This window comes from Oryzias melastigma, linkage group LG10 (assembly GCF_002922805.2).
Source record: "Oryzias melastigma strain HK-1 linkage group LG10, ASM292280v2, whole genome shotgun sequence".
Classification (NCBI taxonomy): Eukaryota; Metazoa; Chordata; class Actinopteri; order Beloniformes; family Adrianichthyidae; genus Oryzias; species Oryzias melastigma.
This window is the reverse complement of record NC_050521.1, coordinates 4,180,720-4,199,290: the sequence shown is the minus strand read 5'-3', so window position 1 is coordinate 4,199,290 and position 18,571 is coordinate 4,180,720. Positions and strand designations below refer to the sequence as shown.

Below are 18,571 nucleotides of genomic sequence, written 5' to 3'. Positions count from 1 at the left end.
TTAGGATCTGCTTAAAGTGAACAAAAAAACAGACTGAAACAGACTGAAAATTTGAAAAACAGGGATTGTAAATTAAAAAAAAGGAAAAATTTGAAAGCAGTTTTAAACTCAAAAATACTTATTGAAAACTTGAAGGAAAATGAAAATTTGAAAAAAAGGTAAACTTGGGAGAAAAAAAAAAACTAAAAATGTTACCATAAAAAAAGTTTTTTGTGTTTTTCAACTTTCTTTTTTTTCGTTTTTCAGTTACAATTGAGAGTTTTCAGTTGTCGCTGCTGAGCTGATCCTAATTTTACATGGGGGCGAGGCTTTGAGCTCATTGGCTACCAGGACATGTTTCCCAGAATTCCCAAAGCTGTAATGGTGATGTGACATCTTTTTTGCTGCAGAACGTTGTCTGTTTATGTCGCCGCCTGCGCCCCCCCCCCCCACTCCGATCAAACTTAGGGAGAAACTTTTACGTCGCTGATAGCCGTGCACCTTTTGCAGTCTCACTGTTTGGTGGATCTTTTTGTGAAAGAAATTCCCAAGAGTCTTCACGGTCACTTCTGATGCTTTTAGCATCAGCTAGCTAAGACAGAGCGACAACGGCAAACGGATGAAGTCAAAGACCAGCTCCATGTCTCTCATTAGGATCCTAGTTTGATGTTTTCATTGGAAGAGAGTTTGTTTTAGCTTGTTCTGGTTTTTCCTTAAAAATGACCAGTGAGGCCTTGATGTTAAAGCTTCCAAAGAAAAATGTTATTTACTATTTATTCTTACAAATATGTGTTACTTTAATGAATACCGAATCAAAATAAAGACTTCAGACCATATTCTTTAAAGGCCTCGTGCAGTGGCAATTTTTTTTTTTTTAATTTAGAAAGTCAATGGAACTTGGAAAACGAATCTGATAAAAATATTCACTTAAAATGATCCAGCGCGGTTTTATTGATCATTTTATGGTCGTGCACAGCTTTAAATTTGGGCGATAGGTGGTGATGGGCGGGGGCTGCGCGTGACATCACTTCGGGGATCCCAGAGTGTAAACAACAATGGCGGACGGTTTGAGAAGCGACGTAGACCACGATTTAGCGGATATTTCTTTGGATGAAGGTGATGAGCCTTCATCAAACACAGGAATTTTAACGACACAGGGTTCGGAGGGTGTGCAGCCCTACCAGTTTGAACCGGAGGTTTCCTCATCTGAGGATACAGGGGCTTCGGATGACGATGGTGAAAGCTCATACAGCGATGGCGCCGAGAAGACGATCAAACTTGACTATTTAGAGGAAGTAAAAGTCGTAACAAGGTTTCCGTAGGTGAACCTGCGGAAGGATCATTACCGGAAAAGGAAAGGCGCCGCCGCTGCCGCGGAGCGTCCTTTGTCGTCCTCCCCCAGGGCCGAGGCGGACGGCAGACCCGGACGAGGATCTGCTGCTGCGGCGATGTGTGGGTTAGCTCTCCCGCCGCCCTCTCGGCCTCCCTCGCCTGCACGCAACCAACTCCCGCGCGGGTCCTCTTTCGAGACGGCCGGCGGGGTCCTCCTGCACCCCGCGCGGAGGCCACCCCCGCCGGCCTCACGGCCCCGGGAGGGAGTAAAAACCCTTCGTGCGGGCTCGGCTGCCGGCGCCGAACGACCGTCCGGCGAACCCACGGCGCCCCCCATGCCCGGCCCGGGGCCTCGCAACAGCAAACACCCCTCAGCGCGGCGCGGCGGCCTCACCCTGGCCGTCCGGCGCGCGCCCGCCAGGTGCCCGTACCCCCCCCGCGTTCCTCCTCCGGAGGGCCGGGGAAGGCTCAAAGCCTCCCCCTGACCGGGGAGCGCCCCTCTCCTTTATTGAAACGGGAAATTCATGAAGGGAGACCCCCTTCTTCGGCACATTACTGCACCCAAATACCACACTCCTATTCACCATTATCCCGTTCGAATCCCCAAATCCACGGCAGTCCAAATTCTATTATGTTAAGTAATTCCATGCCCAGAAAGTCATCACAACACTAGCGGATCTAGCTGTATGTTCCTGTACTGACGTCACACGACCTATGACCTACTTATCGGTGGCTGCCCAAAATCTGAGCGACCGCGCGATCTTTGAACGCTTGTAGAGAGTGCACGGGGCCGCGGGTGACAAAATAATTATACGGGGGTTCATTTGTGACATAAATACTAATGTTTTATTGCAGTTTAAGAAAAATCACGATTTTCACCGCATGAGGCCTTTAATTTCTCATTTTATTTCATGACATGCAAAAAATATTGTATTTGGCCCGCGGACCGGGATCCCATTTAGATTTTGGCCCTTCTAGCAAAAAAGTTTGGGGATCCCTGGTCTTTACAAACCTGCTATGTTTATTAAAAAGAAGTTGATATGAGATGTGAAACTAAAGTTTTCAAAAATTGTGGGTTTATATGTTTGTAAATCAGACCAGCCAGCAGCGATGACTGGGGTCAGCTGCACACATGCTGGATTTTAACGGAGCCTCACAACATCAACATGTGGAAATCTAAAGAACACTTATGAAATCTACTTCAAAATGTTGATATTCTGTTGCTCTTAGCTGACAGCAGCATATTACCGAAGAGTATATCTGAGTCACTGTGAACCCCTAGACCTCAAGGAGCTCCTCAGAAGGGTCTGTGGCTCTCTCCCTCTATGAACATGAATCTGTTAATGCTGTGGCTGTTCCAGATGTCATCTGAAAGAGGATTTCACCATGATAGAACTAGTAGGTTATTCATTTATTGAAAGGTTCAAACTTGATGATAACTTGTATGTTTCTTCAGAAAACAATGTTTTGATGTTTGCCTCAAAGGCTGAAGATCAGTGATAGAAGTTATTAGGGATATTGGATTATTACTTCATGTAGAGCGGACAGGTGAAAGGACTTCAGTCTGGACAGAATCTGGAGCTCTCTGGTCTGGAGTGATGTGCCACATATTTGTGACAGTGAATGTTAGCGAGCACATTTTTTTCTCTGCTTTTAACGTTGGTTAAATTATACAGTCTGTGTTGTCTTGTGCTTGCAGAACGCTTCACCGTGTACAGCGCCAAGAAGCTCAGACAAGCGTGGAACAAGTGAGTAAAGAGATGTAAAGTTATGTGTGTGAGTTGGGGGTGTGAGGACAACAGCGTTGTCTCTTTCCCCCAAAGTATTTATTTGAAGCAACAAAAATGACAACAGTAGAGACAACAGTAGAGACAGCTGTAGAAATGATTCCAAAAGTAATTGCAGAGAAGAGTGCAGAGAAAGCTGTTCCTGTTTTTAATACTGAGTAGAGATTTTGTTGTGCTGTGAGTCTGCTTTCTCTCTATTATCTCACTAAAAGAAAACTAAGCACAAATCGACAGTCTTGACCAGAGAAGGTAGTTTGTCTTCTGGGTGGGTGGAATGCACCTGCCCCAAACGGAGGAGTATAAGAATCTTGTTCACAGGTGAGGGAAGATCTGAGCGAGAGGTTAACAGGCGGATTGGAGCAGCGTCAGCCATAATCTTCTGGTCGATCTTTGTTCCATTTTTCATCTATGGTCATAAGTTTTGTGTCATGCCTGAAAAACGAGGTCCTGTCTACAAGCGGCTGAAATGAGCATCCTCCATAATGTGGCTGGGCGCTCCCTTAAGGTGCATTCACTCCGAACCTGATTTGCACGGCGAAGACGGCCAGTTTCAATGGTAAGTCTATGGTACAGACGATCTGAAGGCCCGTGACCCGATGAGTATGGCAGTCTAGCAGCATCTCAGTTTGAGTGGCGAGGCGTGAATGTGGCGGCACGACCAGAATTTTACTATCTGAAGTTTGATAGTTGGCTGCATGGCATCTACCAATCAGGAACTCAGCTTTGAGCATGAGACGTTTTCAGCGACTCGATCAGAGGCAGAACGTTTTTGTCTTTCACCTATGTCATTAACCTGCTGGAGCTGCAGGCTTGCAGAGCTCATCTGGATACACTCTGGACAGATCCCCCGCTTTCACTCCCGTGGTGGAGCTCACTCTCTCGATGTGCCGGCAGACAGAGAGCCGCTGTGGGGTGCAGAGGCTGCTGGCTCAGGCCTCATCCAGACAGTAAAAAAAGGTCTCTTTGTTTTATTTTTTCCCTCTCAGGTTAATACGAGACAGAGAGCCTTCAAGCTCAGACACAGAGACACAGAAACACAGTGGAAGCGGCTGTAATACAGACACAGCCCCCTGTACGGGAAAATCTTTTAATAATAATCATATAAACCCAAACATGGAGACATGATTACCAATGTTTTTGTAGAACTCTTCACAATAAATAAAATTAATACCTCAACATCATCTGTGTCTTCATACATTCTAAGTGAGATATCCACAGACACCGTTCATTATAGCATCATCCTAAAAACATTAGCTGTAGCTCCTCCCACATGCGGCCGCAGCATCAAGCTCAGGCAGACGGCAAGCAGTGAATTCGCAGCGTGACGAAAGAGGGGCGGAGCTACCGGATTGCGTTTGGTGTGAATGCACCTTTAGAGATCGAGAGAGAAGCTCTCTTGCTCAAAGGAAGCTCGGAGTAGATCCGCTGCATGAGGTCTCCGGATACCTCCTGGACGCCTCCCTGGAGAGGTGTTATGGTCATGTCCCACTGGCCTGAGGCCTCGAGGAAGACCCAGGCCAGGCAGGGGAACGCCTCAGGGTCGCTCCAGAGGAGCTGGAGGACGTGGTTGGGGAGAAGGCAGACAGGACATGCTGCGTAGACTGCTGCCCCGGGACCTGAGTAGTAAAAGAAGATGAATGGCAATCTGAATGCAACGATTCTTTCACTGAAGAGGATCCCTATCAATGGAAAAGGAGACGATGTTTTTAAAGGGGCATAAAGAAGATGGAGGATTTACCAGCATTTAAATAAAGAAAAAACCTAAAGAAAGGAAAAGTCAAGTTTCTCCAACACAAACACTCTCCTGCTCCAGGCCTTTTCCATCACCTCCTCTTGGACTGCTCACCATCACATGCCGCATATTTCATTAGGTCGGTGAAAACTCAGTCATGGTTAAGCTGACCAGCAGGTTGCGCTGTGCAGCTGTCAGCTCAGCTGCAGCAGGTGGATGAGAGATGAAACATGTTCAGCATCTGAAGTTTGTGATGTGGTTAGAAAGTATAAACTTTAATGATTTTAAACTAATTTTAAACTAATCTACCAAATTCACTTCTTATTTGTCAGAAATAATATATTTGTACGAGTGACTTCATCCTCTTCTTTGAAGTTTATTTCTGTCAGTGTTCTTTTTACATTTTCAGGGGTCTCTTCATGTCTTCTAGACTCTTCTCTCTTTTCTGTGTTTTTGATGACTCGACCAGATGTTCCAACATCTTGACAGCTTCTCTCTTAGATGTACAGCACAAAATCAAACACAGCCCAATAAGACAGACGCATCTTTAAAGAACATTTATTTTAATCTTGAAAATTCATTTTCTGAGGGTCATTGAAAAGAACACCCAGATAAAAGTTTCTGCAGTTCATATCCAAATGACCAAAAGAAGAAATCTACAGAAGGAAGAAGAAACGGCTGCAGCCGTGCATCAGCGCGTATCTGGATTTGATCTGCAGCAGACAGCGGATCGGCCTGGAGGGGTTTTATCCTTTCAGAGGGAAGACGTCTTCCAGGCGCTGCCTTGAAGTGTCTCAGCCTCATTTGTGTAAGAGAAAAAGTACTGAAGTTTCAGTTTAGGGACGGTCGTAAAAACTTTCCCAAGTGTTTTCACATCTGCACTACTGAAGATGCAGATCCATCTAAGCAGTGAACAGGTGACGGGAATATCACACAAATGGTATTTTAACAAAAGAAGTTGGACAGCATCTGCAGAGCTGATGATGAATGGAGAGCGGGGTGGGGGGGCTGTGACCTTCCCTCCTTGGCTTGTGATGTTTTTCAGTCCAGGAGGAAATGAAAACATGAAGAATCAGAGGAGAATGTTAGTTTCATTTCCGTTCGGCTCACGTGTGTGCTTGGCAGAGAACATTGGTGTAATAAGAACATGTAGACTCTCTCTGCACTCATTCTTGTCTCACTGTCTCTTACTCTGAGGTCCTGCTCTCCATCAACTTTCTTTTATTAATCCCCCCGATCTGTAAACATGGACACTGAACTGCTATTTAACCAGGGCTTACCTTCCATCTCTGCCTGTATTAGAAACACCTTTCAAAAAATGCTGACTAGGATCTGTTTTCAAAAGATTCCTTTTTGCCTCAGAGTGAGAAGGTTCTGGTTCAAATCCCAGCAGGGACCTTTCAGTGTGGAGTTTGCATGTTCTTCGTGTCCATGTGTGGTTTTTCTCCCACCATCCAGAAACATGCTTCATGGGTTAACTGGTGACTCTGAATCATTCCTAGGTGTGAATGTGAGTGGATGGGTGTGTGATTGAGGCCCTGAGACAGACTGGCGACCTGTCCAGGTAAACCCCGCCTTCGCCCATCAGTAGCCGGGTTAGGCTCCGGCACCCCCGCGACCCCGAAAGAGACAACCTGCTGGGAAGATGAAAGAATGATCTTGTTTAGCCCCTCCTTTATAACTAAGCATTATCTTTGTGGCTCAAAATTGAAAATTATTATTGGAATTTAAAGATGCAATTAATCAAATAGAGATTTTTTTTTTTATTATTTAGATTTAGATTATATTTAGATTTTGAAGTGCAGCACTAAATCAACATTTTTGTCTGTTGACCTCTATATGAATGAGGCTTTAAAAGTGCTTTCTGTTGGTCATTGTCATGTTTTTTACATTTTAAAATAAACTTGTTTAATTCCTGAAATGATAGTGAAAAACGCCGTGTATGCTGCCCCCTACAGGTTGAAAGGAGGTTTACAGTTCAATTTTGTGATTAGTCAAGTCCCACATCATTTCATCAAGCTCTGAGCTCCAGTATAAAAGCCCCGCCCATCTTTGATTGTGTAACGGTCGATCATTATCATGTTAGCTTTAGCATGGCTAGTAGTTGTATTGCCTTCAGTTGTCAAAAATCTACTGGCTTGCACAACTTTCCAGTGAACTTGGAAGTTAGTTAACAGTGGTTTAGCGCAATTGACATTGAATCCACAGAACTCCGTCCTGATGATGGATTTGTCATGAACATTTCACTGAGGATTGTTTGTTTAATATGGTAGCCTTTATTAGCTATGATGCTAGCGTCATTTGACCACTCAGACACGGGTCCCCTTCAGTCTGGACCATGAGTCGCTGCCTCAGGAGAAGGTGGAGAAAAAAAACCTTAACCTCCACAGAAAGTTCTGTGGAGATTCTGGCATCACTTTGATCGGTACCACTCTCCACGCTGAAGACACAGAGTGAAAACATTAGCTCAAGATAATCTCATTGTAACCGTCAATCACAGATCTAAACCACATCTCCCCTGCTCAGCCCCCCCCCCCCCCNNNCCCCCCCTTTTTTTGTTGCCATTTTTCATCTCTGATCAACTGTCCTGTTGTGTTACCCCGTAATGATTTTAAGAAACTTTTTATGTAGACAAAATGGTCCAGTCACCTTTGGTCTCAAGATTTTCATATAATATGGTCGTGTACCATTCCTCCCGCCCCTCCCACTGTATTGAATATCCCCCATAACACTATGCCTTCACATGGTGTTATTTTCCTACTGTAAGCTCAACAGTTGCATGTCAGTGCCTGTTTCTAACTTACTTTTCTTCTCGTCTTTGTGCCACACCTAAAGCGTTAACTGATACGATAAAAGCTCTTTACAGGATGTTTCCAGACTATGAACACAAAGATTCTGCAGCAGAGCAGTTCCTGTTGTTTATGTGCTCAAACTAAGAATCTGATGCACCACCACCTGGAGCTATGAAAAGACAAAGGCAGCTGGTCTCCTCTCAGCTTGTGAAAATCCTTGCTGTTGTCATTTTGCTGGAGCGGTGAAAAAGCTCTCACCACGCTCCAGTGACAAAGAAACATTTCAGTCTACTGTCAATTTGTCATTGCCTGGATCTGCTGATACTATCAAGCGGATATTTACAAAACCTCTTCTTACAGTTGGCAGGAACAGCAGAAAGGAATGCACACTCACGTCTACAACAACAGCATTTGAAAACTGTCAACTGTGTCCTCCACAGAAGAACACTTCCTATAATGCTCGTTGGCCTGTTCAGACGAATCATTTATTGCCTGTGTCTGGACTGTTTCCTGTATGAGGTTTTTGGTGTGTCTGCTGTGATTATGAGGTGCTTAGCATGTTTCGTGTCTCTGGTTTGTTTGAGATGTTTGGTGTGTTCATTGTAGGGCTGCCATGATTAGTTGATTAGTTGACAACTAACCGACTATTAAAAGAGTCAGCGACTAATTTAATAGTCGATTACTCTATTTTCAGGAGTATAAGTTGCTGTTTTTGTTCATAGTTTAACCAGCGGTGTAACTTAAACTCAGGAGACTTATTTTTGTTTACACAGAAATAAGCTCAAGAACACCAGTTGTCCTCTAGTGGTTGTTTCCTCTAACAACCACTAGAGGGCTATGCATCTGAGTAGAAGTATTTGCAACTGTCAGCAGCAGAAGAAGAAGTGTCGTCCAAAAAAAAAACATGGAAGAGAATCTGATTGTTTTCCTCCTAAACTTTGATGTTTTTCTTGTACAGATCAAGAGAGTAGTGTTCTTGTGTTGATTGATTATTTTTTTAGCTACGCTGGGCCTACCAGATTGGTTCTGAAACGTCAGACTTTTTTCTCCCAAAAGTGCGACTTATAACCCAGAGTGACTTATATATGGTTTTCTTCTTCTTTATTAGACCTTTTGTGCTCTTGTGACTTATACTCTGTAAAATACGGTAGTCGTTTCTTTATTATTGTTATTAGTATTTTTTTATTTTAACTCAATACTACGATGCATGAACACCTGAAGAGGAAGCACGTTAAGGCTAGCTAAATGTTTTCTGTGCATCCCTGCAACCTCGACCCCTTCAGAGTGAAATGTCTCTGCAGAAGGAACATCAGAGATTAAATCTGTCTGCAGACATGTAGAACTGTTAACTTTCCTTCAAGAGCATCAAAAAGTTTGGAATTCTGTAGAGTCAGTGTAGAGAAGCTGAATACAGTTGTGAGCGTTCAGCATCAAAAAATGCACTTTAGTTCTGTTTCAGTGAGTGAGACCAAATCGTTTGTGGCAGCCTTAGTTCAGTGTCATCACTGCATTCAGTGGTTTTAGTATAACCATTGACTGTATCTGAGAACTGGACTGAGCGGGTGTGACATCACCCATAGTAAATGTCTAACTTCTGGCTCCGGCAAAGCCAATTCAGTTTCCATCTCTCAGTGATCAGCACGCTGCCATTAGGAACCAGATGAGGTTAGTCAGCAGTGATTGGTCTGAGTCAACGTTTCCATGGCAACTACCGTGGCCAATCAGGAGTGAACTTGTGGAAAAGTCCATACCCCTTCCACTGAAACCGGCTTGACAGAGTCTGTCAAACATTCAAGGTGGGGATCAGCGGGTACCAGGGGGTTTTACTGAGGCATCTGATTGGTCAGTTTATAACTTGAATAAGGAAAAATATATAAAAATAGGATTAGAAAGAAGATGTTAAGAACAAATGTATCAGAGGAAGAGTGGTTATTGTAACGAACAGAATAATGGCTTCTACAAACACTTTTAAGAGTCTGTGTGTTGATCTTTTTTGTAGCCATGCATATAATCATGTTGTTATCTTCATATTGTGCTGATTTAATAGTATTTCTACACATTAAACCAAAACACAAAGTTTCTGTTTGGGCCTCTTGCAGTGCAGACTTTGTATGGTGTTCTTTCTTGTGTTCTCTGTTGGTGTATGATACCTTTATAGTTATTTCTTTTTCTTGTGTGTCCATCAGGTTGGGCTTTGTAGACCATGCTGAGGAGTTGGCTTCCAGGTTTCTCCAGTGCTTCCCAAAGAACCGACTGTCAGCCCAGGCGGCGTTAAGTCATGAATACTTCAGCAACCTCCCCCCCCGGCTCTGGGAGCTGCAGGACAGTACGTAACCTAACATCACCAGTATGGCAGTCAAATGTGAATGAAGATAGGAGTGTTTCAGTGCCCACAGAATGTCTGCTTCTTCGCAGAAAAGCCTCTGAGCAAAGGGGGACATCGGGGTTGTAGGCCTATCAGTGAGCCTGGAGAGCCAAAAGTTCATAAACATTTTTCTACAGGCATGCTGCAGGCGACAGGTCATTGTTAAACAAGTATACAGCATGCAAGGGTAAATGATAGTAAGGTAATGATAATAATCTTTATTTATGTAGCACGTTTCAAGATAAAAATCACAAAGTGCTTCACAGTAAAACACAGAATAAAACATAGAGTAAAACACAACATAAAACACAGAATATAAAAACAGAATTAAGAAAAAGCAATTTTAAAAAGATGTGTTTTTAGCTGCTTTTTAAAAGAAAACACTGTCAACAGATCTGAGGCTGAGAGGAAGGGAGTTCCACAGAGATGGAGCCACTGCTGCAAAGACTCTGTCACCTTTAGTTTTTAACTGAATTCTTTTAACAACCAGCAGACCTTGGTCACATGATCTGAGGGACCTGCTGGGAGTATACAGCTGCACAAGCTCCTTTATCTAGAACAGTGCTTGGTTATTAAAACCTCTGTATGTTAAAACCAGGATTTTAAACTGCGTTCTGAAACGAATGGAGACCCAGTGCATCTGGATCAACAGTGGGGTGAGTGTAGGAGTTTTTTTTTTTCACAATTAACTGGAACTGATGTGATTGACAGGGAAACTCAGAACATGACCAAAAAACAAACCAAACAAAACCACAGAACCTTTACAGGCGCTTATGTATCTGTGCACGACTGAAGTTTTTGGCATATGCATGCAGTCAGTAAGGAGCCAGTCGACACACCTCACTACCGACTGGAGTGCGCCGTGAATGACAGCATTACCCACACAGTTTACATTTCACTTCATATACATTTACCTTTCACGTGACAATTCTTCGTTCCGTTTTCGTGACGTCCCTTAAGGCAGCCTCTAGGAAGCTTCAAGTACCTCCTGCTTTCCCCTTAAGATGCAGCGGCTCCTCTCTACCACCCTAAACCACCCTGCACAACCCAAACACCTGTTTTAACTACAATAAAAGCCTGTTTAATTATGCAGATGGTGCTGGAGGTCAGCTGGCCCCCTTTTGCAGCAGGCTCAGTTTGATTTTTATCACTTGTTTTCACAGAGTGCACGAGTACACTGAGGCGACCTTTGAATACATGTTTGCTTCGAAAACCGCCCCAGAAACATATGCCGTTGAGTTTTTTAAAGACCTAATGCTTACCTTTCAGCATTTTTGAATTTTTAGAGATGATTTCTCCTGAATATTTACACAGTGAAAGGTTTCAGTGAAAGCTCTGCTGTCAAACTATATTTCAATTATCCATCCATCCATTTTCCTGACCGCTGTGTCCCTTTCGGGGTCGCGGGGTGCCGGAGCCTATCCCGGCTACTGATGGGTGAAGGCGGGGTACACCCTGGACAGGTCGCCAGTCTGTCGCAGGGCCTCAATCACACACCCATTTGCTCATACATCCACACCTAGGGGCAATTTAGAGTCACCAATTAACCTATGAAGCATGTTTTTGGACGGTGGGAGGAAGCCGGAGTCCCCGGTGAAAACCCACGCATGCACGGGGAGAACATGCAAACTCCACACAGAAAGGTCCCAGCCGGGAGTCGAACCGGGGCCTTCTCGCTGTGAGGCAAGAGCGCTAACCACTGCGCCACCGTGCAGCCCTATATTTCAATTATTTCTACATAATAAGGTTATTGCATGAAAGTCCGTTCAGGGATGACTACCTATCCAGATTGTTTGACGGGCGACATGGGCAATCCCTTAAGCTGTGAGTCATTAGTGGAGTGAAAGCCTGCTCAGGGACCAGAGTGGGCTGCTTCTGACATGCTGGTGTATTTTTAATGTCAGGATTCCATTTTTATTTCCCCCCAATCAGGATTTTAGGCATTATTAATCCTGTTATCAGCCCCCAGCAGGTTGTCATGACTGAAAGGAATCAGAAAGCAGCGGTCACTGAAAGACAGAAGAGAGACGACTGGTTTGATCTTTTCATCCTCGCTCACTCTGCATTTCCCTCTCACTGCTCTCTCTGCACACAAACAGCAGCAGAGACAAGCAGAATTCAAATGGTCTGAATAATGACAGCAGAAGTGATAGACACTCCTTTATCCTCACAGGAAACCATGCACACATTCTAACCACATGTTCCAGTCCTGAACATGTCGCTGGAAAATAAACATATTTCCTCCTTTGCAGTAAGTCTGAGTTGTTCTTGTGACAACAGAACAAGACAGATGACCTACTGAACACGCTTACATCTGTTTGAAATGATGCCATCGTGTTTAGGAATTCTGGGATCAGATATACACTAGGACAGATTGCTGCCATGGAAATAAAATCCCTCACAAGAGCAAAAACACGAACGTCGCTGACTGTCCTGTTAACACACACACACTAGAAAATGCACAAACAGTAACTGCTCTTCTCTTGGTTGGATGATGACGCTGTCAATCAGATCTTGCAAAAAGAAAAACTGACAATAAATGCAATTTGAGTGTTAATCTTTACATATGTCCTTTTTGCACATTTTAACCCTTTAACACCTGAGGCATTGCCGGTGATGCATAAACACAAAATCTTAAACATACTGTAACTTTTCAACCGTCAACGCTCGACGAGACGCTTTTCTCCTTCACAATCTACTGGAATGATGATGTTACAGTAGATCAAAGAGCATAAACACTGGAGTCTTCTGTAGGGGTGAAGACCAGTGAAGTTCTTCTATTCCACGAGGTCAAGTCCTCATGGATCATCTTCATGTTCTAGTGTTAAGGCAAATAAATCCTCCTGGACTCTTCCCACAAAGTTTGGAGCTTGGGATTGAGCAGAGATGGTTTCACAGAGCCCTGTACAGAGAACAAGCCCCCATCGTGGTGATTCCCCAACCCAGACTTGACCGCCAGATTTTCTGATGAATAAATATCTCTCTGTTTGATGATTTTTAAAGTTTCCCTTTGGGTGGGAACATTTTCATTCACTCACTAACTCTTCTTTGAGTAGAAATATTTCTAAAAACTACGATGATAAATACTTCACAACAATAGAAGGAACAAATATGACTGGTCTCACTTGAAAACAGCCTCTGTGCTTTTACAGCTGACATTTAAAGGGTAACAAACCCTGAATCCACTTTTTTTGTCCGTTGACCTCTAGAAGTTGAGCTTTAAAAGTGCTATCTGTTGTTTATCAACACATTTTTGACAAACTGAAATAAAATTGTTTAATTCTTGAAAATATAATCATAAAACCGTCTGTGTGCTGGTCCAGTTTCAACAGTTGAATTTTGTGATTGGTGAAACCATCTAAGTCTCAGAAGTCTGACGTCATGATCTGCAGCTCCAGTAATGAGAGCAGTCCTGCCCTCAAGCCCCGCCCCTCTGACTGGATTTTAACACTTCGGCTGTGGGCGGAGTCAGCCTCCAACTACCCTGTTTGGTCACCCTTTAAACAGTGACCTAATCCTCTGTTCATGTCTGTGTGTGGTGACGGCTTTAAAAGACTGGGAATATGTGTCCGTCGTTTTATCACGTGGAAGTCTGAACAGACTCTGTTCTGCAGTTTCACACCACATTCCTTTCACCCGTTTTTCAACACAGTGAGCAGCTTTAGGCCTTTGTGCAAACATGTCAGAAGTCCTGTTACTGGTTGATGACAGAACTGCTTTCTGTGTGTGTCCAAAAAGGCAGATCAACAACATCTAGCCAATGAGATAGAGCCAAAAACATCAGTGTAATAGTTTGGGTTAAAGCAGGGGTGTCAAACTCTGTCGCACAGGGGGCCAACATCCAAAAACACACCTTAGGTCGCGGGTCGAACAGGATAAACATTTACTGAACACCCTAAAACTACATTTTTAAAACTTTCAAATCATAGCCTTTTAAAATAATTATGAACTAGATATATAGCATTACCTGCGATAATGCTAGTGTGAATGCTGGAAGCTGAATTTGGAAGATCCTAGTGCTGATAGCTGAAGATGCTGAAATTGATAGCTGAAAACGCTTAAGCTGATTGCCAGCTAAAGTATTAGCTAAATGTCTAATTAGCCTAAAAAACTGAAAAAAAAAAGCTTAGGTTAGCTAAAACAGCTAGCATGTGGCTAAAATATCACCTAAACTCCAAAATAGCCTAAAAAAATCTCAATAAATGCCAAAATATTCCAAAAAGCTAGAAGAATTACAATTTTTAAAACTTTAGACCCATAACTTTTTAACATAATTATGAATAATAAAAAGACAGGAATATTACTCCCGGATAAATCAACTTGAACCTTAAATAACTTTCAATATTTTACTCCTCATAAAAATATATTTTGTCAAAATGATACAAGTTAGATATGAGTGCAAGATAACATTAGGTAATTTATAACAATAAAATAAAATGATCTGGAGGACATGTGGGTTAGAGGATAACATCTGGATTGTTACCAAGACCTGGTTAAGAAAGTCCATCTCCTATCCTGAGTTGCATTTTCCAGTATATTTAGACAGGACAGGTAAAGGTGTGGCAGTTTACACTAAACAACACACTGTCTGCTTGGTAGCTCCGGCTAAATCAGTTTATTCAGCTCATTCTCAGCACTAGGCTCCAGAGGTGGGGACTCGAGTCACATGACTTGGACTCGAGTCAGACTCGAGTCATGAATTTGACGACTTTAAACTCGACTTGGACTTTCCTACCTCTGTCTCGTGACTTGACTCGGACTTTGATATACATAACTTGTGACTTGACTCGGACTTTAGCCCTTTGACTAGGAAAGACTTGCTATTTTTCCCCCAAATCCGCGGATTATAAAGTATATTGAGAAAAAGCCGCGCGCCACGGTCTCTCTGTTTGTCTTTGTTTACATCCGTGTGTGTCGGCCCAACATCCAATTAAATTAGGGCCACGTTTGATTGATGTGACAGTCCAACTAATCAAATTGCAGGAAAACAAAGCCCCGCCTCCCCTTTAAAAGCGCGAGTTCCTGCCTGTGTTTGTAGTTCTAGCATAAAAGTTTATAGATCGTCAACAACAAACGGTTTGCAGTTTGCAGAGCATGTGGATATAAGGATTACTCACAGAGATTCAACATCAACCAACTTCATCTGACTGTAGGAGCAGCAAAATCAAGTAAGTTCTGAGTGAAAGCTGGCGCTAGCTTAGCGGCTAACCGCTAGCTGCAGTTAAATGAATGGGACTGTAAACTCTGTTATCACTGTGACACAGTGCAGCTTAGTATAATCACAGAGTGTCAACAGTTGATTTTGACATTTCCACCGCTCAGATCTTTACCCGGGATCTGGGCAGGACGCAAGTGATCATGGCATTTTTTTTGTGAACCAGTGTAGCGATGGCCTATGTGCACCCATCTTTGAAAAAAATTGGATTTTTTTTTTTTAAAGGAAAAAACGAAGACACGCTACTGGCTCTAGAAGGAAATCATGAAATGGGCGGCAGCCACAAGCAGCACCAGGCGGAGCCTCAGGAACTGAGTTCTTTTACTTCTGGATAGGACAAAAACTAAAGAAAATAACTGGTAGTATTTCATAAATGTGTTTTTAGTGTTCCAAATGTGATCTCTGATCATATATATGGATATAGTTCACTCTGAAAGGCTTAAGAAAATCATGGTATGACCCCTTAAATATCCAGACTACCCTGGTTCCCTGCTGTCTCCATCTTACCACATTTCAAATGCGGTAAACTGCGTTTTTGTTAAAGATAAATTATTTTGGATTTTTGAGGTGGGGATGCATCAACTCAGTGGGAATTTAGCTAAAATTCTTGCAAAATACAGTTCTTAAAAGCACACATGATCTGTGTAACTAATATTACACTGTTTTTTAAATGACTTGAAATGACTTGAAACATTAATAGTAGGAATTGTGACTCGACTTGAGACTTGTTGGTCTTGACTTGTGACTCGACTTGGGACTTGAGTGCTTTTGACTTGGGACTTGACTCGGACTTGAGGACAAAGACTTGGGACTTGACTCGGACTTGCAAAACAATGACTTGGTCTCACCTCTGCTAGGCTCTCTAAAGACTTCTCTCCGTCCCCCTGTTATCGTCCACCTTCACCTCCGGCCTTCATGTTAGACTCTTTGTCATGTGTTGGCCCTTCAGATAAGAAAACTCTCATTGATGTCATTCACACAAATTCCCCTTATAAGCATTTCTCAGGGGGGGTTGTGCAGATAATAGTGATCACTGCTTCACTGCTTGCGTTTGTAATTCCTGTTCTGTTAAGCAGCCTGCTTGGATTATTTACATGTTTGCATGACTTGGCAGATGTGGACTGGACTCAAACCAGCGTGATTCCTACTGTTGATGATGCATTACAACTATTTAGCGAGCCATTCAGCGCCATAAACAAGCATGCTCCGCTCAGAAGGCTCAGAATAAAGGGCCATCACAGACCCTGGTTTCACCATCAGCTTTCTGCTCTTCTCATGGAAGAGACTATAGCATGGAAAAAAACTGGACTTATGAGGTCCTCGACGGTTATTCTGGGATAGAAACAGATCAGAAACAAGTCCACAAATAAAATATTATTATACTATTTTAAAGAACAACTTTCACTCGGTAAATCTGATCCTAAAAGAAACCAGTGCACGACTTAGAAAGTAAACCCTCTCCTGCTCTACAGCTTTCACTTATTATCGATGGTATTTTAGTCTCTGGGAAGATGCTTATGGTTAACGTTTGAACAAACACATCACACTCACCTCATCCTGTCAGGAACTGGTGATGAAGGAGACAAAATGCAGAAGACTGGACTTAGTGGCGGAAACTCAATAAATGAACCAGAACATGACAAAACAGATGACATGACCCTGAAGGAATGATACTAAATGTGATCAGTATCATGTGAATGCAGGAGTGGACAGTAACAGCATAGGAGGATCAGTAGGAGTCACATTTGTGAGAATAAATATTTCAGTTACTGATAGACAAACTCATTAAAAACTGTCTCATGTTTATAATAAAATACTAACCATAAAATGTGGATTACGATATACAATGTGTCTTCATTTCTTTGGCTTTAGGTGACAAAATTATTTGAAAAACTCATAATGAATTAATGTAAATACCAAAAATGCACATGCATCTGCACTTGAAGTTCAATATTGATGACACTTGATTGTGATGTCAAAATAACCCAAATCAAACTAATGTATTCTGTTTAAAATGTGAGTGTCTGTAACCTGCTAAATCCTCAGAACGCTCCAGTGAAAAGCCAACAAGCTGTGCTGCATGCAGATGCTTCAAATGCTTTGAAGGGTGCATGTTTTTCTGACAGGAGTAGCTAATGTGCAAATAAACATTAAAGTATTCATTTTTAACAAACTCTCCAACAGCTGACGTAGGAATGTTCTCCGTCCTGTCTGACTCCATGTTTCTATTCTCCCTGCATCTGGTTCCTCCTGCAGTGTCTTCTGTCTTCACTGTACCAAACGTCAAACTGCAGGCGGAGAGCGGAGACAGCATACAGGTGTGCTCTCGCAAAAACAGCCATGGGAAGGCCTCCTCCAGCAGCAAGCACTGACCTGCACCCCACTTCCTGACAGGTACTGCCACACACAAGCATGAGGCTAAACAGGAGTAACTGATAAGAGAAACAAAGAAGCAAACAAACAAACTGTATCACAGCTGGTTTAGTCATCTGGCTTAATTGTATCTTGTTTACCTCTTGGTCAAAGTTAGTCAAGTTTCCAGTGCTTCAGGTATGATCAGCTGGCTGCACTTGCTTTTTCATTGCACCACTTTGGGTCTCTGTCAGCTGCCTGGATTTTAGCGTTTTACGGTCAAGCATGTGTATGATCACTGCTGCTGAAGTGTAAACCTGTTCATTGGTGTCTGTGATTGTTGTGGTAGGAACTGCCCCCAATGCTTCATTCACAGCTTTTCAGGAGACTTTCAGGTGGTCCTTCATTCAAAAGGTCTATATCATGCAAAGGTTTTTTTTTTAGCTTCTTACTGTGTATTAAAATGTTCATTCCTCATGACCCCCCAAAAAAGTGGTATTTTGCTCACATCTCTGAGCGTTCCTCCAAAACACTGCATTCTGAGCACCAGCCCCTCCCAAATCCCTGAGAACGAGTGGCTCCTCACGGAACAGCCCCTTCCAGGAAGAGTCTGCGCTGAAGCACCGCCCCCAGGCTAACACACACACCCACTTTCTCTGCAGAGCTAGTGATCAGAATCACTTTCATTTTCGGTTTCATTTCATTTTCATGTTTTTGCGGGTCAAACATAGACACGCTGCCGAGTCCGACGTCATGAAATGAGCGGCACCCACGAGGAGAGAAAGGCGGGGCCTCAGAGATTGAGTCATCTTACTTTTGAGTAGGAAAAGGAGCCTGTGAAAATAACTCATATTTGATAAAAAAAAAATCATTCTTTGGTCTTCCAAAGGTAATGTCATTTATGGGGAAATAGTTTACTCCGGAAGGCTTACCCCGGCTTACACCGCTAGCGTCAAGACTTCGTTGCGTCGCGGGAGTGGACTAGCTACAGCCGATATCTTACACTGGCTGCTGCTC

General features: G+C 43.0%; 1 protein-coding gene across 3 annotated transcripts in view; it reads left to right on the top strand.

Moving 5' to 3' along the window:
• The window catches only part of cdk14 (cyclin-dependent kinase 14), a 172,321-nt gene that overhangs the window by 121,967 nt on the left and 31,783 nt on the right, over window positions 1-18,571 (top strand). For all 3 annotated transcript variants that reach the window (XM_024261087.2, XM_024261090.2, XM_024261089.1), the window contains 3 exons: window positions 3,011-3,059; window positions 9,809-9,948; window positions 17,459-17,596. In XM_024261087.2, coding sequence (XP_024116855.1) covers window positions 3,011-3,059; window positions 9,809-9,948; window positions 17,459-17,574 — 305 coding nt within the window. In that variant the 3' untranslated portion in view covers window positions 17,575-17,596. The remainder of the gene's footprint in view (window positions 1-3,010; window positions 3,060-9,808; window positions 9,949-17,458; window positions 17,597-18,571) is intronic.